Source organism: Jaculus jaculus, chromosome 14, assembly GCF_020740685.1.
Source record: "Jaculus jaculus isolate mJacJac1 chromosome 14, mJacJac1.mat.Y.cur, whole genome shotgun sequence".
NCBI lineage: Eukaryota > Metazoa > Chordata > Mammalia > Rodentia > Dipodidae > Jaculus > Jaculus jaculus.
Window position 1 is genome coordinate 32,061,830 of NC_059115.1, and position 24,868 is coordinate 32,086,697.

General features: G+C 42.6%; 2 protein-coding genes and 1 pseudogene across 2 annotated transcripts in view; 1 reads left to right on the forward strand and 2 right to left on the reverse strand.

Moving 5' to 3' along the window:
* Nucleotides 1-5,159: 5,159 nt before the first annotated feature.
* On the forward strand, nucleotides 5,160-5,696 carry Fancd2os (FANCD2 opposite strand). The gene has a single exon (XM_004651455.2). It carries the CDS (start codon nucleotides 5,160-5,162, stop codon nucleotides 5,694-5,696), a length of 537 nt encoding a protein of 178 aa, XP_004651512.1.
* Nucleotides 5,697-9,277: 3,581 nt separating this feature from the next.
* Nucleotides 9,278-24,868, reverse strand: part of Fancd2 (FA complementation group D2) — a 174,658-nt gene continuing 159,067 nt past the window's right edge. The window contains exons 42-44 of the mRNA XM_045133802.1: nucleotides 17,288-17,434; nucleotides 13,958-14,059; nucleotides 9,278-9,617 (exon numbers count right to left, since the gene is read on the reverse strand). Of these exons, the coding sequence (XP_044989737.1) occupies nucleotides 9,549-9,617; nucleotides 13,958-14,059; nucleotides 17,288-17,434 (318 nt within the window). The 3' untranslated portion in view covers nucleotides 9,278-9,548. The remainder of the gene's footprint in view (nucleotides 9,618-13,957; nucleotides 14,060-17,287; nucleotides 17,435-24,868) is intronic.
* LOC105944963 lies at nucleotides 22,024-22,558 on the reverse strand (annotated as a pseudogene).

Consider the following 24,868-nt stretch of genomic DNA (forward strand, 5'->3'; position numbering starts at 1 on the left):
GGGGGGGGCACTATTGTGAGCTGGGCATGGTAGATCACATCTTTAATCTCAGCACTCCCAAGGCTGAGTTAGAGATGGCTGTGATTTCAGAATCAGCCTGGGCTGTATGCAGAGTGCATCCTGGGCTAGAGTGAGACCCTTCCTCAAACAACAACAAAGCCAAGTGTGATGGATGGCTTTAATCCCAGTACTTGGGGGGCAGAGGTAGAAGGATCACTGTGAATTCAAGGCCAGCCTGAGACTACATAGGGATTTCCAGGTCAGTCTGGGATAGCTTGGGGAAAAAAAAAAGTTCGGCATCTAGTGCTTCATTTGTTTTAAAAATAACAGTTGTTAGGCTGGAGAGATGGCTGAGCCGTTAAGTGCTTGCCTGTGAAGCCTAAGGACCCTGGTTTGAGGCTCAATTCCCCAGGATCCACGTTAGCCAGATGCACAAGGGGGCGCACGCGTCTGGAGTTCGTTTGCAGTGGCTGGAGGCCCTGGCGCGCCCATTCTCTCTGCCTCTCTCTGCTTCTTTCCCGCTATGTCTGTCGCTTTCAAATAAATAAATGAAAATGAACAACAACAAAAATAACAGGTGTGGGCTGGAGAGATGGCTTAGCGGTTAAGCGCTTGCCTGTGAAACCTAAGAACCCCGGTTCGAGGCTCGGTTCCCCAGGTCCCACATTAGCCAGATGCACAAGGGGGCGCACGCGTCTGGAGTTCGTTTGCAGAGGCTGGAAGCCCTGGCGCGCCCATTCTCTCTCTCTCCCTCTATCTGTCTTTCTCTGTGTGTCTGTCGCTCTCATAAATTAAAAAATTAAAAAAAAAATAACAGGTGTTTCCTTGAATCAGGAGGAAAGCAAATGGACTGGGGAAGGCTTGTAGTTCAAAATTACTTGCAGCTCTTCCAAGTCTGTTTTCTGTTCCTCTCTTCTGACTGCCCTCCAAATTATTTTACACTTACTACTACTTCTTTGGGGATGACATGCACAGCCAGTGGGCACTCAACAAGTGCCTCAACTCTCTTAGGTCTTCCAAAACTGGATCTCAGCCTCTCTCCATGAGCTTCACACAAAGAATTAGACAAAAGCTCTTGCTGGTGCTGCATTCTACAACTGACAAAGTGCAAGAGAAATTCCATGTGCACAAGAAAGGGGCATGTGGGCCATTAGTTCCCGTTAATTCCTGTGCACTGCCAGGTAGCAATAGCAAGAGGTGGACTTGTGCCTTCCCATTCATGGTAACTGACATGAAGTTCACATGGCTTCTGCTCTGGTGAAAATCAGTTTCTCCGCACTGCACGGTGGACCAGAACCATCCCTTTTGAGACTTACTAGATGATAGGAAAGCTTTCAGTCAGGAGGTCAAGGAAAGACACGTGTATCTTTCTCTTGACAGGTAAACATTTATTATTCGGTCTGCACTAGAATCATTGAAATATAACAAAAGCTTGCAGGACACAGCACACTGTGCCTGAGTATGAGGAAGTGTAAGGCGTACAGAAGAACCTTTTTAAAAAAGTCTTTGAGTTTTTAATAATTTATTTATATTTATTTGCAAACAGAGAGAGTAAGAGATAGAGAGACAGAGCGCACATCAGGACCTGTAGCCACTGCAAACAAACTCCAGATGCATGAGCCCCTTGTGCATCTGGCTTACGTAGGCCCTGGGAAATCGAAACTCGGTCCTTTGGCTTCGCAGGCAAGCGCCTTAACAGCTAAGCCATCTCTCCAGCCCTTTATTATTATTTTTGAGAATGAGCATGCCAGGACCTTCAACCACTGCAAACGAACTACAGTCGCATGCGCCCCCTTGTGTGCATGTGCGACATTGCGCACTTGCGTCACTGCATCTGGCTACGTGGGACCTGGACATTTAAACATGCATTCCTAGGTCGCAGGCAAGCGCCTTAACGGCTAAGCCATCTCTCCAGTCCCAGAATAACTTTTCACACGAACTACAGGTCTTGGAACTTTAATGTAGGGACTTGAGTGCCTGACCACAGCTATTGATGTGGGGTTGTCTGTCTTCTGTGCCCTGATCAAAGCACACTGCTATGATGAGGTGAGGAAAATCCTTTCTGTTTTGCTGGCATTCTGAGCTGGGGGGCCTTCCAGTCCTTGACTCCTCCCAGAGGGGTGCCTCTACCCCACCCCCCCTTCCCGCCCCTCACTGGGGCTTGAATGATCTTGGGTCACAAAGGCGGTTGCCAGGCGCCTGCTGGTGATGGTGTGACCAGCTCGGGCTCTCACCGCTGCCCTGCCTCGGCTAGGGACGTGTGGCCCCCCGCTCCCAGGGAGGGACTCCCTGGGAGGCAAGTCCCTTCTCCAAGCACTACAGCCCCTCGGGATCTGTTTACAGTCCACGAGGACCTCGGCTGCACTTTGGCGCTGCCGTCCCCTTTCCCAGGTGTGGAAATGAAGGGGCATGGGTCCTTAGAAGGTGGAAGCCTTTGAAGGGAAATCCTTTTCGCCCAAAGAAACAGTTGTTCGTCCTGCGGACGCTATTAAAGCAGCTGGTAGACTTCCGTTCAACGCCTGCTGAACTGGATTAAGGTGCTTCTGGTGCTGGGCTTTGGAGACAGAACCTTTTTTTTTTCCCCCGGTTTTTCTTTCTTTAAAGTTTTTTTTTTTTTTTTTCCTAAAATTTATATGGGCGGCGGAGGGAGGGAGAGATTGGGAGAAAGAGAAAGAAAATGGGCACACTAGGGCTTTCAGCCGCTGCAAACGAACTCCAGACGCATGCGGCACCTTATACATCTGGCTTACTTAGGTCCTGGGGAATCGAAGCTGGGTCCTTTGGCTTTGCAGCAAGTACTTTAACCACTAAGCCATCTCTCCAGCTTCTTTGTTTTGTTTTTCGAGGTAAGGTCTTGCTCTGGCCCAGGCTGACCTGGAATTCAGCCTCGAACTGACGGTTATCTTACCTACCTCTGCTTCCCCAGTGGAGTCCTGGGATTAAAAAAGTGTGCCACCATGCCTGGTTGAACCTTTTTTTCCCCCCACCCTGTATTTCGAGGTAGGGTATTATTCTAGCTCAGGCTGACCTGGAATTCACTGTGTGGCCTCGAGCTCATGATGATCCTCCCACCTCTGCTTCCCAAGTGCTGGGATTAAAGGCATGCGCCACCATTTTTATTTAAACTTTAGGTGAAGGTGTGAAAGGCTTCGGATCAGAAACCAAAATATTCCACGTTGGCTCATACCGAACATTTGACAAAGCCCTTCACCTTTGGTTCTATTTCCTTTTAGATTAGGATTCCACAATTATGTTGTGGGATACACATTCAAGGGAGTTAATACCCTCATCCTCCACTCCACTGTGCCATAGTGGTGTATCAGTGGCATCAGCTCTTGGATATATCTTTGATTTTTTTCCCCCTCATCCCTGTAGCCCAGGCTGGCCTTGAACTCACGGCAATCTTCTTGCCTCAGCATCTTGTGCTGGGGTTACAGGAGTGAGCCACCATGCCTGGGTTGGATGCACGCCCTTGAATTCAAGCAATCAAGCATCAAAAACCACTCATGGGCTGTTTGGAATGGTAAATGTCCTCTAGTGTTAAGTTTCTCACAATAAGGCAGACGTTTGAGCACGTAGACATTAGCAATAGGACTGCATAGATGAGAAGCATCCCACTTGGAGGAAATCAGCAAGCTTCCTTTATACTTGTAAAGGGGATTTTTGTGGTTGGAAATGTCACCCATGGTTCTTTTAAAAAAGTGACTCTCCCTGTTTCAGACTATGGTTGAGGGTGTCAGGTTTTCAATGGTGGCAAGTACTAGATGGGATGGAGCTGCTGTCTGCTGTCTTTTTGAGGAAGAGAGAAGGCACAAAGAAATTCTATTTGGATAATTTTTTAAAGAATATTTTATTTATGTGTGTATCAGAGAGAGAGGGAGAGGATTGGCATGTAAGGGCCTCTAGCAATTGCAAATAAACCCCAGAAGCATGCACCACCATGTGCATCTGGATTACACAGGTTCTGGGGAATTGAACCTGGGTCCTTAGGCTTCACAGGCAAGTGCCTTAATCACTAAGCCACCTATCCAGCCCTGGATAATTTTTGAATTAACAATATCTTCCTAGTCCTTATTGTCAAAGGAAAAGAAAAATCATGGTATAAACCAGTGGGTATATCCTAGATTTAAAAAAAAAAGTCCAGCCGGTGGTGGTGGCGCACCGGTAAGAATTTGCTGAAGAGACAGACAGGCAGGAGGATCAGGAGTTCGAGGCCAGCCTGGGCTACACATTAAAAAAAAAAAAAGTCCACCCCAAGGGGAAAAGATTAGCAAATTTTAAAGACTAGCCTTTGAAAACTCCTCATCCTAGCTTGTGTGACTCCTCTAAGGGCTACATAAGTTGTCTAGGGCTCTGGAGAGAGCTACTCCCTCATATCATAAAAAACAAAGGCAGGCCAGGCATAGTAACACATGTCTTTAATCTTAGCATTTACGAGGCAGAAGTAGGAGGATCATTGTGAGTTTAAGACCACACTGAGACTACAGAGTGAGCTCCAGGTCAGCCTGGGTTACAATGAGACACTATCCCCCAAAAAGCAAAGGCTTTTAGGGTCAACAAGAAACTGTCTCCAAAATAAATAGTAAAAACTGGAAGGTGCATAAGAGGAACACCATAAGTAGTTCTCAAACTACAAAACACATCAGAATGCCCTGGATGGGATGTGAACTCTGGGCCTCACTCCTGAGTTTCTGATTTTGTAGGTCTGAGGTGGGACCCAAGAATTTGCATTTCTACCAAATTCCCAAGTGATGATGAAGCTGCTAGTCCAGGGATCATACCTTGAGAATCACTGAGTTAGAATCACAAGTACTTGTAAGCCATGTACTTTCTTCTAATCTTAAATGGTGAGATCTCCTCATGAATTCTTGGCCTGTGTTACCTCAGGGGCATTGGCTGGGATATTCCATTCCAAACAAGTCCATCTCATCTGTAGAATGGGTTAACTTTCCTACGGAGGCTTGTGAAAAGGTTTAGTAACGTTTCAATACACATAGCAGATGCCACATTCAGTATGTTACCATCTACTGCATTCTGTGTAGTAGGGACCACAAAGTAAGTTTTAAGTGAGTAATGAGACTGACATTTGCACAGCCATACCCCCAACAAAAGCACTGCAGGGAAATACCATATCTGATTCCTCTCCTTTAGGACTGTCAATGGCAGGATATCAGCTCTGGTCACCATGGACCCCACTGGATGAGAGCTTCCAATGGCTGCGGCACACAACACCTACTCCTTCTTCCAAGCATCCTTTTAGGGCCTCCCTTTCCTTCCCACATACCCCTTCTGACCTTGAAGTGCAGCTGTGCTTTCAAGAGGTCACTCTAGTTCTAGACAGTCCACTCCTAGGACCTGGAGAGAGTCCCAAGTTACCCTGCCACACATCAGAGCTCCAAACTGTGAATAACAAGAAAGGACTGGTCAGAAAGCCACAGCCTGTCCGCCTCAGTGGAGTGGATTCTGTCTTTGGCAGAGTCATCACGGCTCAACCACCCAAATGGACTGGAACCTTCAGAGTTTCAGACAAGTCGGCCTTCTGCAAAATTATCAGCAGGGAGCATCAGTGGCCCACTGGACTTAAGGAGCCTCAGATTCAAATGACAGTGACTATGTGCAAACAGATGCTACGCTCTATCCTCTTGCTATATGCAACATACAAGAAGTGCACCTTCGCCTTGCAACACTCCAAGTAAAGGATCTCCACTTGACCCCCAATTCTCCATGCTACGTCCTCTGCAGCTGAAGCTTACACAAACCTGTCCATGTGATTCCAACTGTGACACCTCTCCAAATATTTTGCTTTTCTGTCAAGCAGTGACAATTCAGGAGTCTTTCTCCTCCCTTTCTCTTCAAAAGTAGAGCAACGGAGAACATTTCCCTATAAAGTTGAACAGGCATGTAAACATCAAACTAACATGTACATGTGGTAACCATTAAACCATATAACCAATCAGTCGTGTGAATTCACTTAAATACTGAATCCAGACAGCAAAGAGCTGGAAAGAAGAAAAGGAAACAGGAAAGAGATGCATGATTATCTCTGAACTAGAGAATAAAAGGATCAAAAATCATGTGGGTAAAGGAATAGTTCAAAACATAGCCTTCCCTCATTTAAAAAATAGATAGGGCTGGAGAGATGTCTTAGCTATTAAGGTGCTTTCCTACAAAGCCAAAGAACCCAGGTTCAACTCCCCAGAGCCACGTAAGCCAGGGGTGCATGTCCATTCTATGTCTCTACCTGCCTACTTCTGTATCTCTCTCTCTCTCAAATTAATAATAAAAATATTTAAAAAAATTTAAAAAGCTGGGTGCAGTGGTACACACTTTTAATCCCAGCACAAAGTGAATTCCAGATCAGCCTGGCCTAGAGTGAGACCCTACCTCTAAAAACCAAAACCAAAACTAAAAAAGGAATAAAAAAAAAAAACAAAAAACCCCACACCGTAATACTAGCGTGGATAGAAATATTAAAACATTAACCCATTTTTATAACCAGGCCAGAAAGACTCTGACAGCAGTACTGAGACTAAGCTTTCTGCCAGATGATGAGAGGTCCCATTTTAGCTCCTAATATCCTTTCGTAAAATATATTTTTATATTATTTATTTGAGAGTGAGAAAGAAGCAGAAAAGAGAATGGGTGTGCCAGGGCCTCCTGCCACTGCTAGCGAACTCCAGACATGTCCCATTTTGTGCATTTGGCTTTACTTGTGTACTAGGGAATCAAACCTGGGTCATCAGGCTTTCAGGCTTGGCAAGCAAGTGCCTTTAGCCACTGAGACATTTCTCCAACACTAATATTCTATTTCTAATAAGCAACTAATTTTTTTTTTAAATTGCTGCTGTTGCTTTTTGGGTAGGGTCTTGCTCTACCCCAGGCTGACTTGAAATTCACTATGTAGTGTCAGGCTAGCCTTGAATTCACAGCAAACCTCCTACCTCTGCCTCCCAAGTGCTGGGGTTAAAAGTGTGTGCCACCACGCCTGGCTATCCCTCCCAAGGTTGGGTCTCACTCTAGTTCAGGCTGGCCTCAAACTCCTAGTGATCCTCCTACTGCTGTCTCTCCAGTGCTGGGATTAAAGACATGCGCCACCATGCCAGGCCTTTTTTTTTTTTTTTTTTTTGATATTTTATTTGAGAGAGAGAGAGACTAAAAGAGAAGGGGAGCACCAGGGCCTCTAGCCCCTGCATGCGCCACCTTGTGCATCTGGCTTAGGTGGGTACTAAGAACTGAATCCAGGTCCTTAGTCTTTACAGGCAAGCAACTTAATTGCTAAGCCATTTCTCCAGTCCTATTTTGATTCTTTTCTCAATTTGTTTTAAATATTAGCGAGGTGTGGTGGCGCATGCCTTTAATCCCAGCACTCAGGAGGCAGAGGTAGGATCACTGTGAGTTCGAGGCCACCCTGAGGGTCCATAGTGAATTCCAGGTCAGCCTGGGTTAGAGTGCGACCCTACCTCAAAACATACCCCCCAAAAAATTTACTGCCGGTCGTGGTGGCACATGCCTTTAATCCCAGCACTTGGGAGGCAGAGGTAGGAGGATTGCCATGAGTTCGAGGCCACCCTGAGACTCCATAGTGAATTCCAGGTCAGCCTGGGTTAGATTGAGACCCTACCTCGAAAAACAACAACAAAAAAATTTACTGCCAGGCGTGGTGGCGCACGCCTTTAATCCCAGCACTCGGGAGAAAGAAGTAGGAGGACTGCCATGAGTTTGAGGCCACCATAGTGAATTCCATAGTGACTCCATAGTGAATTCCAGGTCAGCCTGAGCTAGAGTGAGACCCTACCTCCAAACAAACAAACAAAAAAATATTTACTGACATATGGATGTATGTGTACATTTTATGGGTGTGTGTACATATATATGCATGCCAAGTCCTCTTAGACGCTCTGCACACAAATGCCAGATGCTTGGGCTATGTTTTTACATTGTGATCATGAAGGAGGTGTGGGAACTGAACCTGGGCCAGAAGGCTTTGCAAGCAAACACATTTAACTGCTGAGCCATCTTTACAGCCCCAATTTTGTGATTTAAAAAAATTTTTTGTTCATTATTTATTTATTTATTTATTTGAGAGTGACAGAGAAAGAGGCGCATAGAGAGAGAATGGGCACGCTAGGGCCTCCAGCCACTGCAAACGAATTCCAGACACGTGTGTCCCCTTGCGCATCTGGCTAATGTGGGTCCTGGGGAATCAAGCTTCAAACCAGGGTCCTTAGGCTTCACAGGCAAGCGCTTAACTGCTAAGCCATCACTCCAGGCCAATTTTGTGATTCTTACAACTAGATTACAGTTATGGCTCAGAGCAATGTGGAAAGAGGCCATAAAACCAGAATAAGGGGCTGGAGAGATGGCTTAGGGGTTAAGGCATGTGTGTGGAGCCTACAGACTAAGGTTTAATTCCCCAGTACCAATTTAAGCCAGATGCACAAGGTGGCACATGTATCTGGAGTTCATTTGCCCTCGTACACCCATCCTATCTGCCTCTTTCTATCTCTCTCTCAAATATTTAAAACTCAAAACAAGCATAAGTTTTATAGTACTTTTCTCCCTTTGCCTAACAATAATAATAAAAAAAATTAAGAAGGTAACCAAAATATTCTTTTTGGCTTTCTTTGGTCACTGATAAGTTCAAGTCACTCCTCCAGAAAGATCACAAAGATCCTCTAATCATAAATGAACAGTCCTTATAACAGGGGACATGATTTTAGGCAGGAGACCTATGTTGGCATCAGTTTGATTATAAAAACTCCAACTGAAGCCAGGCACGGGGACAAACACCTTTAACCCCAGAACTCGGGAGGCAGAGGTAAGAGGATTGCAAGTTTGAGGCCATCCTGAGATTACATAGTGAATTCCAGGTCAGTCTGGACTAGAGTGAAACCCTACATCAAAAAACCACAAACAGGGGCTGGGGAGGGAGGGAATCACCATGGGATATATTTTATAATCATGGAAAATGTTAATAAAAATTAAAAAAAAAAAAAAAAGAAACACACACACACACACACAAATAGGGAAAAAAAAAAAAAAAAAGCTGAGTGTTGTGGCGCATGCCTTTAATCCCAGCACTTGGGGAGGCAGAGGTAGGAGTATGGCTGTGAATTCAAGGCCACCCTGAGACTACATAGTGAATTCCAGGTCAGCCTGGGCTAGAGTGAGACCCTACCTCAAAAAACAACAAAACAAAACAAAACAAACAAAAACTTCAATTGAATTCCACCTAGTCCTTGAATAGTGAGGGAAAAGAGGAATGAGGCACATGAGGCAAAATTTAGAAAAGAATGTATTTGTAAAGCTTAAGCCTAAATTCTAGAATAAACTGGAGGTTCAAAACTAGCTCCCAAAGTCCAGACTCACGATCCAGTCAAACCAACAAATTATGTCACACTGAAATCCTGATGGTGTCAGACAATCTGAGAAATCCACAGGCCAATTAGCAATATTTGAAGGACAAAACAGGCAGACAACAGACTTCAAACTTTGAACACAATGGTAAGAGGTTGCCAGAGACAAGAGGGTGACAGTGTCTCTGGGATCTAATCAGAGTTATCACTTTCATCACTATCTTCATCCTCTTCTTCATCATTGGCTTCATCTTTACCATCCTATGGGCAAAGAACAAATATGTATTTTAGGCCACTTCTTTTTTTTTTCTTTTACTTTTGGTTTTTCAAAGTAGGGTCTCACTATAGCCCAGGCTGACCTGGAATTCACTCTGGAGTCTCTGGGTGGCCTTGAACTCCCAGCAATCTTCCTATGTCTGCCTCCTGAGTGCTGGGATTAAAAGCGTGTACCACCATGCACAGCTTTAGGCCACTTCTTTTGTTTAAAAAAAATTTTTTTTTAATTTGAGAGAGAGAATGAATTGGCACACCAGGACCTCAGCTACTGAAATCAAACTCCAGACACTGGAGCCACCTAGTGGGTATGTGCAACCTTGCCCTTCCTCATCTTTGTACATCTGGCTTAGGTGGGATCTGGAGAGTCAAACATGGGTCCTTAGGCTTCAGCAAGCATCAAGCAATCTCTCCAGTCCCTAGGCTGCTACTTGCAATACAGTTCTCACAGATACAACTATACTGTTTCCATGCTTATAAACCAACACTAAATTTTATTTATGTATGTATGTATGTATGTATGTATGTATGTATTTATTTATTTATTTTACCAGGTGTGGTGGCACAAACAGAGCTAGGAGGATTGCCATGAGGTTAAGACCACTCTGAGACATAGTGAATTCCAGGTCAGCCAGGAGTGGTGGTGCACACCTTTAATCCCAGCACTCGGAGCCTGGGCTAGAGCAAGACAGTACCTTGAAAAAAAAAATTATTTTGTTTGTTTTAAATCACTGGTGTGCCAGGACCTCCACCTGCTTTAAGCAAATTCCAGATTCATGTACCACCTTGTGCCTTACGTGGGTCCTAGGGAATCAAAACTGAGTCCTTTGCTTTATAGGCAAGCACCTTAACCACTAAACCATTCTCTAGCTCCTAAATTTTTTGTTGCTTTTGTTTGTTTGTTTGTTTCAAGGTAGGATCTCACTGTAGCTCAGGCTTACCTGAAATTCACTACATAGTCTCAGGGGTGGCCTTAAACTCAAGATTAAAAGCGTGCACCACCACACCTGGCTCCCCTAGATAATTTTGTTTATTTATTTATTTGAGAGCGACAGACACAGAGAGAAAGACAGATAGAGGGAGAGAGAGGGAATGGGTGCGCCAGGGCTTCCAGCCTCTGCAAGCGAACTCCAGATGCGTGCGCCCCCTTGTGCATCTGGCTAACATGGGACCTGGGGAACTGAGCCTCGAAACGGGGTCCTTAGGCTTCACAGGCAAGCGCTTAACCACTAAGCCATCTCTCCAGCCCTATTTTTTTATATTAAAAAAATTTTAAAACATTTTTATTTATTGGAGAAAGGGTGAAAGAGAGGCAGGCAGGCAGATAAGCATGTTAACCACTAAGCTATTTCTCCACCCCCCTAAATCTTTTCTTTTTAGGTTTTTTTTGAAGGAGGGTCTTGCTATAGCTCAGGCTAACCTGGAATTCACTATGTAGTCTCAGGGTGGCCTCAAACTCACGATGAGCCTCCTATCTCTGCCTCACAAGTGCTGGGATTAAAGGCATGTGCCAGCACGCCTGGCCTAAATCATTTTTTTAAAAAAATATTTTTATTTATTTGCAAACAGAGATAGAGAAAATGAGAATGGGCACACCAGGGCCTCTTGCCATTGCAAACAAACTCCAGATTGTAAGTATCACTTTGGGCATCTGACTTTATGTGGGTACTGGGGAATTGAACCAGGGCTGTTAGACTTTACAATCAAGTGCCTTTAACCCCTGAGGAGCCATCTCTCTAACCATTTTTTTTTTTTTTTTTGCGGGGGGTGGGGGGGATTTAAAGGTAGGGTCTTGCTGTAGCTCAGGCTGACCTGGAATTCACTATGTAGTCTCAGGGTGGCCTTGAACCTCTGCTTCCCAAGAGTTGGGATTAAAGGTGTGTGCCACCATGCCTGGCATCTCTCCAGATTAAAGACAGGGTCTCATGTAGACCAGGGTGGCCTCCAACCCACTATGTAGCTGAGGACAACCTTTAATCTCTAATGCTCTGGCACCACCTCCCAAGTGCTGGGATTACAGGCATGCACCACTATAGCTGGCTGTTTCTACTCCTGCATAAGCCTCCCAAGTGCTGAGATTATAGGCACATCTCACCATTGGGTCCTCTTATTCTTGATATCATAAACCAGAAGCCAAGACCACTGATGGAGCTTCTTTAAAAAAAAAAAAAAATTTTTTTTAATTTATTTGACTCAAAGAGAGAGAGAGAGAGAGAGAGAGAGAGAGAGAGAGAGAGAGAGAGAGAGAGAGAGAATGGGCACACCAGGGCTTCCAGGCTCTGAAGATGAACTCCAGATGTATGTGCCACCTTGTGCATCTAGCTTACATGAGTCCTGGGGAATTGAACCAGGGTCCTTTGGCTTTGCAGGCAAATGCCTTAACCGCCAAGCCATCTCTCCATCCCTGGAGCTTCTTTTGATACTGAACCAAATTTGCATGATTTTTTTTTTTTTTTTTTCGAGGTAGGGTTTCACTCTAGCTCAGGATGACCTGGAATTCACTATGTAGTCTCAGGGTGGCCTTGAACTCATAGCGATCCCCCTACCTCTGCCTCCCAAGTGCTGGTATTAAAGGCATGTGCCACTATGCCTGGTCCTTGCATGATTTTTAAATAAGCCAGATCTCTCCAGCTCTTCATGGACGAGACCCAATAACAAAATCTCATCATTAGGCCATGCCTGGTAGCACATATCTTTAAATCCAGCACTGGAGAAGCAGAGGTAGCAGCAACACAGTGAGTTCAAGACCATCTTGCTGGGCTACAGAGTGAGTTCCAGATTAGCCTAGAGTGAGACCGTACCTCAGAAAAAAAAAAAGTCACATCATTATTCAATATAGGATGAAACTACATATGGTGGTACCAGACTGTAATCCAGCACTCAGATGACTAAGGCAGGAAGATTGTGAGTTCAAGGCCAGTCTGGCTATGTAGCAAGATCCTGCATAGATGAGGTAGATGACAATAGATGTGTGTACAAAGAAACAGTCATTAGAAGTATTGGTGCATTTCAACAGGAATTCAACATAAAAGTCTGATTTGCACTTTAGCAGGGAAGGTTTGCATAGGAGAAAGTACAGAATATTGTCTACTTCAAATTCCTTATGAGAACAAGATAGAAGAGGCCAATTATACAAATAAAACAGAAAAGGTGGGTGTGGTGGCGCATACCTTTAATCTTAGTACTCGGAAGGCAGAAGTAGGAGAATTGCCATGAGTTCAAGACCACCCTGAGACTACATAGTGAATTCCAGGTCAGCCTGGACTAGAGGAAAAGTCTACCTTGAAGGGAAAAAAAAAAAATTTAAAAAAAGAGAACGATGCAGACATTTTCCATATTGGACATCCTTTCTGTGTGAGATTCAAATTGTATTACAGACAAGTTTCATAATAGGGTTTTAGAGCTATACTAACTTGGTGTCCAGAACCCAACCAAATTGTAGCAAAAGTTGACAAATTTGTTTGTTTGTTTGTTTATTTGAGAGAGAGAGAAAGAGAGAGAGAGAGATTGAGAGAGAGAGAGAGAGAGAGAGAGAGAGAGAGAGAGAGAGAGGCAGAGAGAGTGAATGGATGTGCCAGGGCTCCAGCCATTGCAAACAAACTCCAGACACATGCACCTGCTTGTGAATCTGGCTTACATGGGTCCTTAAGAATCAAACCAGGGTCCTTTGGCTTTTCAGGCAAACATCTTAACCACTAAGCCATCTCTCCAGCCCAAAATTTGACACATTTTTATTTAGATTTCTTGAAATTCACAAAAGCATCTGTCCAACAGAATAAAAGAAATAAGGCCCTCCATCCCTCCAAGACTTTATAGTAGCAGTCTGACTCCAGGCTCTGCTTTCACCAAATGCTATCAGATTTCTATTTTTGTATGTAAAAACAAGGTTAGATGGGTTAACTCATCTTCTTAACACTCAGAGAGTATGCTATCTCTTCCTTTACCCCTTCTAGAAGGTTTTATACATGAAAAAACAGAAAGGTATGTGATGAAAAGAAATTTTCTTTGTTTTTGGTGCTGGGGATCAAACCTAGGAACAAGTGCATGCTATACCACTGAGCTGCAATTTCTAACCCCTTGGAAAGAAATTATCAACTCTATAACATCTGCTACACTTTGAGAGTATTCAAAATTATAAGATTATATGATTGTTTCTTATGGATTCTGAAGCATTAATATACACACAGAAGCTTTTTTTGCAGGGAATGGAGACAGACATACAAGTGTTTGATAGTAAGTACACACAGGGAAAGTTTTGCATCCTCTGCCAACTCAGAATATTAATAAAATACAACCACAAATGCCACCCTGATGCCCTTTGCAGATACCTCTGTTGCTTTGCTCCCAGAGGCTTGGGATGTCATACCAGTGCCATCCTCACTCTCCTCTGTAGTGCTCTCCTGGGAATTCTGGGACATAATTTCTTCACCCTAAATGCAGAAGGATCAAGACAAATAGTAGGTTGTAATGAGCACATCTGGGGTTTGGGGAAGGAAGACTGTCTTTATAGCTACTATAAGTCATTTTAGGCTGGAGGGATGGCTTAGTGGTTAAGGTGCTTTCCTGCAAAGCCAAAGGACCTTGGTTCAATTCCCCTGGACCCACATAAGCCAGATGAACAAGGTGGGGCATGCATCTGTAGTTCGTTTGCAGTGGCTGGAAGCCCTAGCATGCTCATTCTCTATGTCTCCTTGTCTCTCCCTCAAATAAACGAATAAAAATTATTTTTAAAAAAGAAGGCATTCTAACCACTTAAAATGGAGGATGTAAGGGTGATCTGGCTGGGACATATGTCACTTCACTAATCAACAGGGTTGATTTGGCTGATCTGGCTGGCTAGGCAGATGACTTCTTCCTCCCTCAACACTTCATGTGCACCCCCCATCAAAGCTGCACTTTCCATCAAAGAGGACAACCTTCTCCTAATGGAGGAGCACTGGTCTTCGGTCAAGGGTATACGAGTAGCTGCACTGCCCTGCTAGAAATTCCAAACAAGCTCTCAAAATGGATACCAGTATTTAGGGAAGGCTTGTTCAAATTCAGGTTTCTGAGAAGCTAATGGCACCAGTATGTACTTATACAAAAGGTTTATCTTTCTAGTTTCACATTAGATTTTACAAACCTAGGCTATATTGGTGATTCAGTCAGTGCTAAATATGGATCTAAAATTCCCAAAAAAAAGCGAGGTGTAGTGGTACACACCTTTAATCCCAGCACTTGGGAGGCAGAAGTAGGAGGATCATCATGACCTTGAGGCCACCCTGAGATTACATAGTGAATTCCAGGCCAGCCTGGACTAGAGTAAAATCCTACCTAAAAAAAAAAAAAAAAAAAGGAAAGAAAAGAAAAGCTGAGACAGGGGCTGGAGAGATGGCTCAACGGTTAAGGTCCTTGCCTGTAAAAGCCTAATGGTCCAGGTTCGATTCCCCAGTACCCATGTAATCAGATACACAGGGTGCTACATGTGTCTGGATTTCATTTGCAGTAGCTACAGGCCATGGCATGCCCATTCTCCCCCCCCCCCCCAGTCTCTCTCTCTCTCTGGCTCTTTCTCTCAAATATATATATATATATATATATATATATATATATATATATATATATATATATATATATATATATATATTTTAAAGAAGCTGAGGGCTGGAGAGATGGCTTAGTGGTTAAGGTGTTTGCCTGTAAAGCCAAAGGATCCCAGTTCAATTCTCCAGGACCCATGTAAGCCAGATGCATAAGGGGGCACACACATCTAGAGTTCATATGCAGTGGCTGGAGGCCCTGGTGCACCCATTCTCTCCCTCTCTCTCTCAAATAAATAAATAAAATCTATTTTTTAAAAAAAAAAGAAGCTGAGACAGGAGAATTAAAGTTTGAGATCAGCCTGGGCTACATAGTGAGATACAACCGTTTAAAAAAAGGAGGGAGGGCTGGAGAGATGGCTTAGCGGTTAAGCACTTGCCTGTGAAGCCTGAGGACCCCGGTTCGAGGCTTGATTCCCCAGGACCCATGTTAGCCAGATGCACAAGGGGGCGCATGCGTCTGGAGTTCATTTACAGTGGCTAGAGGCCCTGGTGCGCCCATTCTCTCTCTCTCTGCCTCTTTCTCTCTCTCTGTGTCGCTCTCAACTAAATAAATAAAACTAAACAAAACAAAAAAATAAAATAAATAAATAAATAAAAATAATTTAAAAATAAATAAATTAAAAAATTTAAAAAGGGGGAGAGCGCTGGAGAGATGGCGAAGCAGTTAAGGTGCTTGCCCATGAAGCCCAACAACCAGAGTTTGATTCTGCAGTACCCACATAAGGCCAGATGCATAAAGTGGTTCATTTGCTTCGGCTGGACACATTGGATTACCCATTCTCTCCTTCTTTCTCTCTCTCTACTGGGTGTGGTGGCACACATCTTTAATCCCAGCACTCAGGAGGCTGAGGTAAGAGGATTGCTTTGAGTTTGAGGTCAGCCTGAGACTAACTACACAGTGAATTCCAGGTAAGCTTGGGCTATAGCGAGACCCCACCTCGAGAAACAAAATAAAAATAAAAAAAGCAAAATAAAATAAAATTTCCCTAATATTTGAAGGCATATAAGCACCAACCATGAACAGCCATGCTGAGGCTGAATAACTATCTGGACTCAAATCCTGGATTCACTAGCTTATTGTTAAGTTGGCTTCATGTAAATTACTACTCTGACATTCAATTTTCTCAAGGAAGCAACATAATCTCATAAGGTTGATCTGAAGAAAGAAAAGTAATCCTCTGTCCTGTTCCTCTTATACATAAGAAATCATCAAACTCAGATAGTTTAAGCATGAACCAGGAGGACTGGACTTTGAAGTGAGAACTGCTATAACTTCAAAGCAGAATTTTAAGCAACACAAAACATTGCCCAATGAGACAATTGAATGACCCTAAAATGCTCATTTCTTAAAATTAGAGAGCAATTTCAGTAATACGACAGACCAGTTTAGGAAAAAGTTCAAATAATCAAATAAGTTTGTCCACATTCAGCCACATTGTTATAAATATGCTGAAAGTAGGGATCATACATAAATGCCCCTCAGGCAGTGGAGAAAAGGTTGTACTGATCTGTTGGCCCTGTCCCCAGGCCTTGTATATATAAATTGCATGTTTTGCCTTTTTGTTTTGTTTTGTTTGTTTTTTCGAGGGGTTTTAGCTGACCTGGAATTCACTACGTAGTCTCAGGGTAGCCTCAAACTCAAGAAGATCCTCCTACCTCAGTGTCCTGAGTGTTGGGATTAAAGGCATGTGCCACCATGCCCAGTGTTTTGTCACCTTTGCTGCCTGGGATGCTGGGATAAGGGGTATAGCTGATAGGCAAATATGCCCTAACTATAAACTTACACTAGGTAATTGCACCTAGGTCCTTACACATGCTAGGTAAGCACTCTACCATTGAGCTATACTCTCATTAAGTTGCCTGGGCTGGCTTTAAACTCACTCTTGGCTCAAACAGGCCTTGAACATATGCATAATGCTTCTGTCTCAGTCTCCTGGGGGGAACTAAGATTATGGACCAGGCACAGCTCAAAGTAGTCATTTTAGGAAAATAACTAAATGATTTCTCTTATATTCTTTCTGATGCGCTTACCAAACATAGGATTGGGGGTTTATCATTGGTGGCCCAAAGGATTACCTGCAAATCCCGGTTTTTGAGATTACCCAGCCAGAAAGCCTCTCTACAATTGTTGAGGACAAGCATGGCTTTGACTCTGCAAACTAACAGCTCCAGTGACTTTTTGAGCAAAGGCACATGTTTGGTGAGTCTTATATCCTGGTGAATCTGAAAGGAAATATATATAACATGTAGATTTATCAACAATGTTTTCTTATTTCCATACAGAAACATCTGAATTCCTCATACCTTAAAAAGTGAGTTAAGAGCCTAGGCCTGGCCAATACAGCCTACAGACATGTTCTATCAAACAGCAGTAGTTTGGGAGATTACTCCAAAAAGAATTCCAGCTAAAAATTCAAAGACTAGAAAACATAGCACTACCACCTATAGATTCCTCTTTATAACCTCTATTAACTAGTCTCCAATGAAACCTAAAATATTTGAGCCTTTATTAAAATGATATTAGATAACAGAAAAGTTTCTCTGGTTGGTTTTTCAGTGCTTACAGAACTCAATTTTTTTTAAATAATTTTTTTTATTATTTATTTGCAAGGAGAGAGAAGAGAGACAGAGAGAGAATGGGCACACCATGGCTTATAGCTACTGCAAACGAACTCCAGACACATGTGCCTCTTGTGCATCTGGCTTACGTGGGTCCTGGGGAATCGAACCTGGGTCCCTTGGCATCACAGGCAAACACCTTAACTGCTAAGCCATCTCTCCAGCCCAGAACTCAGTTTTTGAGTTCTTTCAGACAAAGGTGTCAATGGTTCATCAACTATAAGAATGCTTCAACTGGGAAAGTCCTTTCATGTTATCATGTTCTCACAAGAACACAAAAGATAGATGTGCTCCTTGATAAGCACATAGTATAGCCAAAAAGCTCTAAGACTGCTTTAGAAATACATCTAGTCTCTAACAGTGTTATCCCATACATAACATTCCTACCATTCCAATACAGTAATTTATTCCAGCAGCATTTTATATTTTCATCACTCACAAAGCTGTTTTTTTGTTCGAGAAAGGTCTCTAGCCTTCCTGCTTTAGCCTCTCCAGTGCTGTGATTATACGTGTGCACTACCATACCTGGCTTCTAAGAAACATTTCTAGAGGAAAGAGGGCTATGGAGTAGGTGTCAAATTTCAGATTAAAAAAAAACAAAAACTTGGGCTGGAGAGATGGCTTAGCGGTTAAGCACCTGCCAGTGAAGCCTAAGGACCCCGGTTCGAGGCTCGGTTCCCCAGGTCCCACATTAGCCAAATGCACAAGGGGGCGCACGCATCTGGAGTTTGTTTGCAGTGGCTGGAAGCCCTGGCGCGCCCATTCTCTCTCTCTCTACCTCTGTCTCTCTGTGTCTGTCACTCTCAAAAAAATAAATAAATAAAAAATGAACAAAAAAATATTAAAAAAAAAACTTTCCCTTCAGGCAACTGTCCAATCTCAACTAAGATTTACCTACTTTGAATAAACTGCAAATGGTCACAGTCCCAGATAGAAAGGCTTAAGAAGGAGCTGGAGGCTGGCTGTGGTGGCACATGCTAGCACCTAGGAGGCTATGAAGGATCACAACTTCAAAGCCAGCTTGGACTATACTACATAGTAAGCCCCCCATTTTTTTTGGGGGGGGGTTTACTATGTGTGGTGGTTTGTTTCAGGTGTCCCACATAAACTTAGGTGTTCTGAATGCTAGGTTCCCAGCTGATGGAGATTTGGGAATTAATGCCTCCTGGCGGGAGTGTATTGTTGGGGATGGGCTTATGGGTGTTACAGCTGGTTTCCCCATGCCAATGTTTGGCACTGTCCTGTTGCTACGGTCCAACTTATGTTGTCCAGGGGTGATGTCCACCCTTTCCTCATGCCATCGTTTTCCCCTGCCATCGTGGAGCTTCCTCTCAAGCCTGTAAGCCAAAATAAACCTCCTTTTCCAAGAAGCTGCTCTTGGTTGATGATGTTTTTTTTTTAATTTTTAATTATTTTTTTTAATTTGAGGAAGAGAGAGAAAGGAAGAGGCAGAGAGAGAGAATGGATATGCCAGGGCCTCAAGCCACTGCAAACAAACTCCAGAGGCATGCAACCCCTTGTATTTACATCTGGCTTACGTGGGTCCTGGAGATTAGAACTAGGGTCCTTAGGCTTCGCAGGCAAACAAAACGCCTTAACTGCTAAGCCATTTCCCCAGCCCTTGGTTGATGATTTTTAACCAGCAATGCGAACCTGACTGCAACACTATGTAATCCCAGGGTGGCTTCGAACTCACAGTAGTCCTCCCACCTCTGCCTCCCTAGTGTTGGGATTAGAAGCATGCACCACTATGCCTGGCAAGACCCTTTATTTATTTATTTATTTATTTTATTTTTTCTTTGATCCATTTTTTAATCTTATTTTTTCTCAATTTTTTAAAATATTTTCCATGATTATGAAAAATATCCCATGGTAATGCCCTCCGTCCCCCACCTTCCCCCCTTTGAAATTCTATTCTGCATCATATCTCTTCCCCATATCAATCAGTCTCTCTTTTATTTTGATGTCATGATCTTTTCCTCCTCTTATGATGGTACTGTGCAGGTAGTATCAGGCACTATGAGGTCATGGATATTCAGGCCATTTTATGTCTGGAGGGAGCATATTGTAAGGAGTCCTACCCTTCCTTTGGCTCTTACATTCTTTCTGCCACCTCTTCTGCATTAGACCCTGAGCCTTAGAAGGTGTGATCGAGATGTTACTCAGTACTCTAATCACTTCTTTCCAGCACCATGATACCTTCTGAGTTGTCCCAAGGTCACTGCCATCTGCAAAGAGAAAATTCTCTACCCAAAGTGAGAGTAGCATTAATATAAGGGTATGAATATTAAGAGAAGTGCTTATTGGCCAGTTTGATAAGCATAGTATATACACTTATCCCGACATCAGGAGATGTTGCACCCCTAGGGCTCATGACTACCCCTGTTTTAAGTTTTCAGTATTAGGGATGTATTCCCTCCTATGGAGCAGGCCTCCAGTCCAATTGGAGGGCAATTGGTTTCTACCATGACAGATGTGCCACTATTGCACCCGTTGGCTCATTTGGCCTGGCTGGCCAATTATAAGGCTTGCAGTGTCCACTGTTGAGTATCTTCACTGGTGGTATCTCTTTCTCCCATTGAACTACATGTAGAATGGCTTCTTCCAGCTTTCTGTCAGCTGGTCTACATGGAGGAGGTTATCAGCTCAGTTCTAGCAGGATTTCTCAGTGGCCTTACAGCCCAAGTATGTGGAGTTTTCAGCAACAGGATCATACCATCGATTCCTGGTGGGAAACCAAGGGCCTCAGCAATGGCCTATAATATTTGGGGGGCATCATGGACCTCCCTGGCCAACAACTCACTGGAAGGTATCCTAGTCCTGGCACTGAAAATTTTCTGGCAACAATCTATGGCTCCTGAGTGTTCCATTGTCCAAAATTGGAGGATTCCATATGATTTATTTATATCCTCTAAGATTTTGATTAGCCCTCCTTCCACCTTTCTTTTACTCAATCTCCTCCCCTGACCTCACTTTGGGCCTTCTCACCCCCATTAATCTATTCTTCTACTTACATATATACAATACCAACCTATCAAGTACCCTCCACAGAACTACAACCACACATTCCTAGACAGTATAAATATATGGTTGAACTCACATTAAAACGTCACCATTTTATCAATTACATAATAAAACAACTGTCAAGTATCCAATTATTAAGTTACATAGCTCAAAAGGCATATAATATTAGATGTCTGCTCAGTTCGTTAGCAGACCCCACTTTTTTGCAAGTTTGGAAAGAGGAAAATCATAATTCAAACAAAAAAAAAGCCGGTAAAGAACTTTTGTTAAGTATGGAAAAAATTAAGTATTTCAGAAATTTTGATTAAGAATTGTTTACAACAAAGTATCTCTACCTTTATAAACATTTACTAAATTAAAGAGCACATTCTCTGCTATGCAAGACAAAGGCAACACCTGACTGAGATATTGAACTGCCTCTCTCCCATTCTTTCTTCAGGACCTCCCTGTTCATGTGCACCTCAGAGTGCAAACATTAAATTAACTAGAAGGCTTTTTGTTTGTCTGGAGACATTAAAGACATGTGCTTCTTCAACAATGCAGATTTTCAAAATGGAGGTTTTTCCGTAACAGCATAAAAGACAGAATGACATTAAAATAATCACCAAAACAGAGTTGGTTAAAAAAAAAAAATCAACACTTGAGCAAATCTGATGTGTACTGGTATGAATGTGGGAAATGTAAACATAAAATGAGTAGAAAACTATATATATAGACCCTACATTTGAAATGACTGAAGGAATGAACCACCCAGGGTCTAGTGTCCTTAGCTCCTGAACGTTGGTTCTGTGTGATACTAAAAATGTACAATGTTGTGCTGAATGCTTTGGCAACTAATTGTCCTACATGTCTTAGGTACTGACAAGATTCTGCCACAGGGAACATTTAAAGACAACCATGGCCACATGATTTTAGGAAAGGTCAATTGGTGCAAGTAATAATCACATTTTAAATGCTGACCAGCAAGAATCTTTTGCTAAGTGTTCAAATAAGTTGATCATAACCCAAACTTAGAGGTTGCAATTCTGTCAAACTTACAGCCTGGGAAAACACTCCTATGGACTTCATTAGAATTATTCACCAAGCCAAAATGCTGGCTAATTATGTATGACAAAACAGGTCTTGTCTGAAGTTCCATATCCAAGGCAATAGCATCAGGCACCCCAGTTTTAATGGATACAACAGTTGTTTCTATGACCATTGCAGTCTTTGAAGTGCAGCCGCATTTTAGGATGATACTTCTCCAAATACAAAAGGTGCTTGCTATTGAAAGCACCACGCCGCTTTTGTCTTATGAATTGTACTGCACCTTCATATTTCATCCCACCTTCAATTAATGCTAGGGCAACAAGCACTGGAGCTCTCCCAAGTCCTGCAACACAATGCACAGCAATACAAGAACCAGGTTCTTCATGAAACTTGATTTTTACAAGACTTAACCAGTCATCAACAATCTGGTTGGAAGGTGGTGCACCATCATCAAAAGGCCAATCAAGAACACGAATGCCTTCTTTCTCCACAAGAGCAGCGTCGTAAGTTGCTTCACATACTCTTACTATTGTGGTCACTCCATACTTCTTAAATTCCTCTAAAATTTATTTAAGGTTGCATTGGTTGGATTGTAGTAAGGAATCTAATGTTCTTATATGTGACTTCCACAGGAGCAGGGCGGTTCATTCGAGCCATGTTAATTTAGTTTAAAAAACAAAATCAATCCCAGCACTCAGGAGGCAGAGGTAGGAGGATCTCTGAGAGTTCGAGGCCACTCTGAGACTACATAGTGAATTCCAGGTCAGCCTGAGCCAGAGTGAGACCCTACCTTGAAAAACCAAAACAAACAAACAAACAAAAAAACCACCACCCAATAGGGTTATGAAAGAATTAAAAAAACTGAATACAGAAATGGAGCAAAAAAAAAACCCCTGAAGTCTACTTCAATATACTCCAATTGAACTTCTCAGTGCTTTTGAGTATGGAGCTGAGAGAAATGGGAAATGAAATGAACCTCCTAATAAGAAGCAGCAACTCTTCAACCCAGTAATACTGAGGCAATACAAAGAAGTGCACTGAGGTTAACCCCATCCAGGTCTGAGCTATTGTTAAAGCTGTGGATCTCACTTCCACACTGCTGTGTCCAGGCTAACCACTCTTATGGGGGCTTCTTGGTGGAGTACTAATGGATCTCTACAGTTCACTTGTCTGCAGAGAGGTCATGCTGTCCTGGCAGTAATCTCCACTGCCCGTCAGAAACTCCATAAATATGTGACCAAGAACATCACAGAACTGAGGAATATATCTACTCATTGAAGATTGAGGCCTAAACATACAGCCGGTCCCAAGGCGGTGGTGGTCCTGGCGAGGCGGCAGCAGCGGTGCAGGTGGCGAGGGCAACAGGCCACTCTCCATAGCCCATTTTTTGATTGGCTTGATTTCTTATTACTTAACTTTTTTAGTTCTTTATATATTCTAGATATTAATTCTTTATCAGATATATAGCTGGTGAAGATTTTTTCCCATTCTGTAGGTTGCCTCTTTGCTTTATTCCTTTGCAGTGTAAATTCTTTGTAATTTCATGAGGTCCCAGTGGTTAATCTGTGGTTTTATTGCCTGAGCAACTAGGGTTGTATTCAGAAAGCCTTTGACAAGACCAATATGTTGAAGGCTTTCCCCAACTTTTTCCTCTAGCAGTTTCAGTTTCAGGTCTGACATTAAGGTCTTTAATCCACTTGGACTTAATTCTTGTGCATGGAGAGAGAGAAGAATCTATTTTCATCCTGCTATAGAAACATATCCAGTTTTCCCAACACCATTTGAAGAGGCTGTCTTTTCTCATGAGTATTTTTGGCATTTTTATTGAGTATCAGGTGGCTATAGCTACCTGGGCCTTACATCTGGGTCCTTTATTCTGTTCCACTGATCTACATGTATGCTTCTGTGCCAGTACCAACCTGCTTTTGTTACTATGGCTCTGTAGTATAGGTTAAAATCAGGTATGGTGATACCACCAGCCTTACTTTTGTTGCTCAATATTATTTTAGATATTCGAGGTTTTTTGTGATTCCAAATGAATTTTTGAATGTTTTTTTCTATTTCCATGAAGAATGTCTTTGTAATTTTGATGGGGATTGCATTAAATGTGTAGATTGCTTTTGGTAAGATTGCCATTTTCACAATATTGATTCTTCCGATCCAGGAACAAGGGATTTTTTTCCACTTCCTAGTGTCTTCTACAATTTCTCAAATAACCGTTTTAAAGTTTCATTATAAAGATCCTTTACTTCCTCCGTTAGGTTTATTCCAAGGTACTTTACTTTCTTTGATGCAATTGTGAATGGGAGTGATTCTCTGATTTCAGCCTCTATGTTTATTGTTAGCATATAAAGGCTACTGATTTCTGTGTATTTTTTGTATCCTGCTATGTGACTGTAGGTTTTTATCAGCTCTAACAGTTTGCTAGTAGAGTCTTCAGGTCCTTTATATATAGAATCATGTCATCTGCAAATAATGATAACTTGATCTCTTCCTTTCCAATTTGTATCCCTTTTATGTGTGTCTCTTACCTTATTGCTATGGCTAAGACTTCCAAAACTATACTAAATAAAAGTGGGGACAGTGGACACCCTTGTCTCATTCCTGATTTTAGTGGAAAAGCTTCCAGTTTTTCCCCATTTAGTAATATGTTGGCTGTAGGCTTGTCATAAATAGCCTTTATTATATTGAAATATGTTCCTTCTAGTCCCAGTCTCTGTAGGACTTTTATCATGAAGGGATGTTGGATTTTGTGAAACGCTTTCTCTGCATCTAATGACATGATCATGTGACTTTTGTCCTTCAGTCCATTTATATAATGTATTACATTTACCAATTTGTGTATGTTGAACCATCCCTGAATCTCTGGCATAAAGCTTACTTGGTCAGGGTGAATGATCTTTCTGATATATTCTTATATTCTGTTTGCCAATATTTAGTTGAGAAGTTTTGCATCTATGTTCATGAGGGAGATTGGTCTGTAAT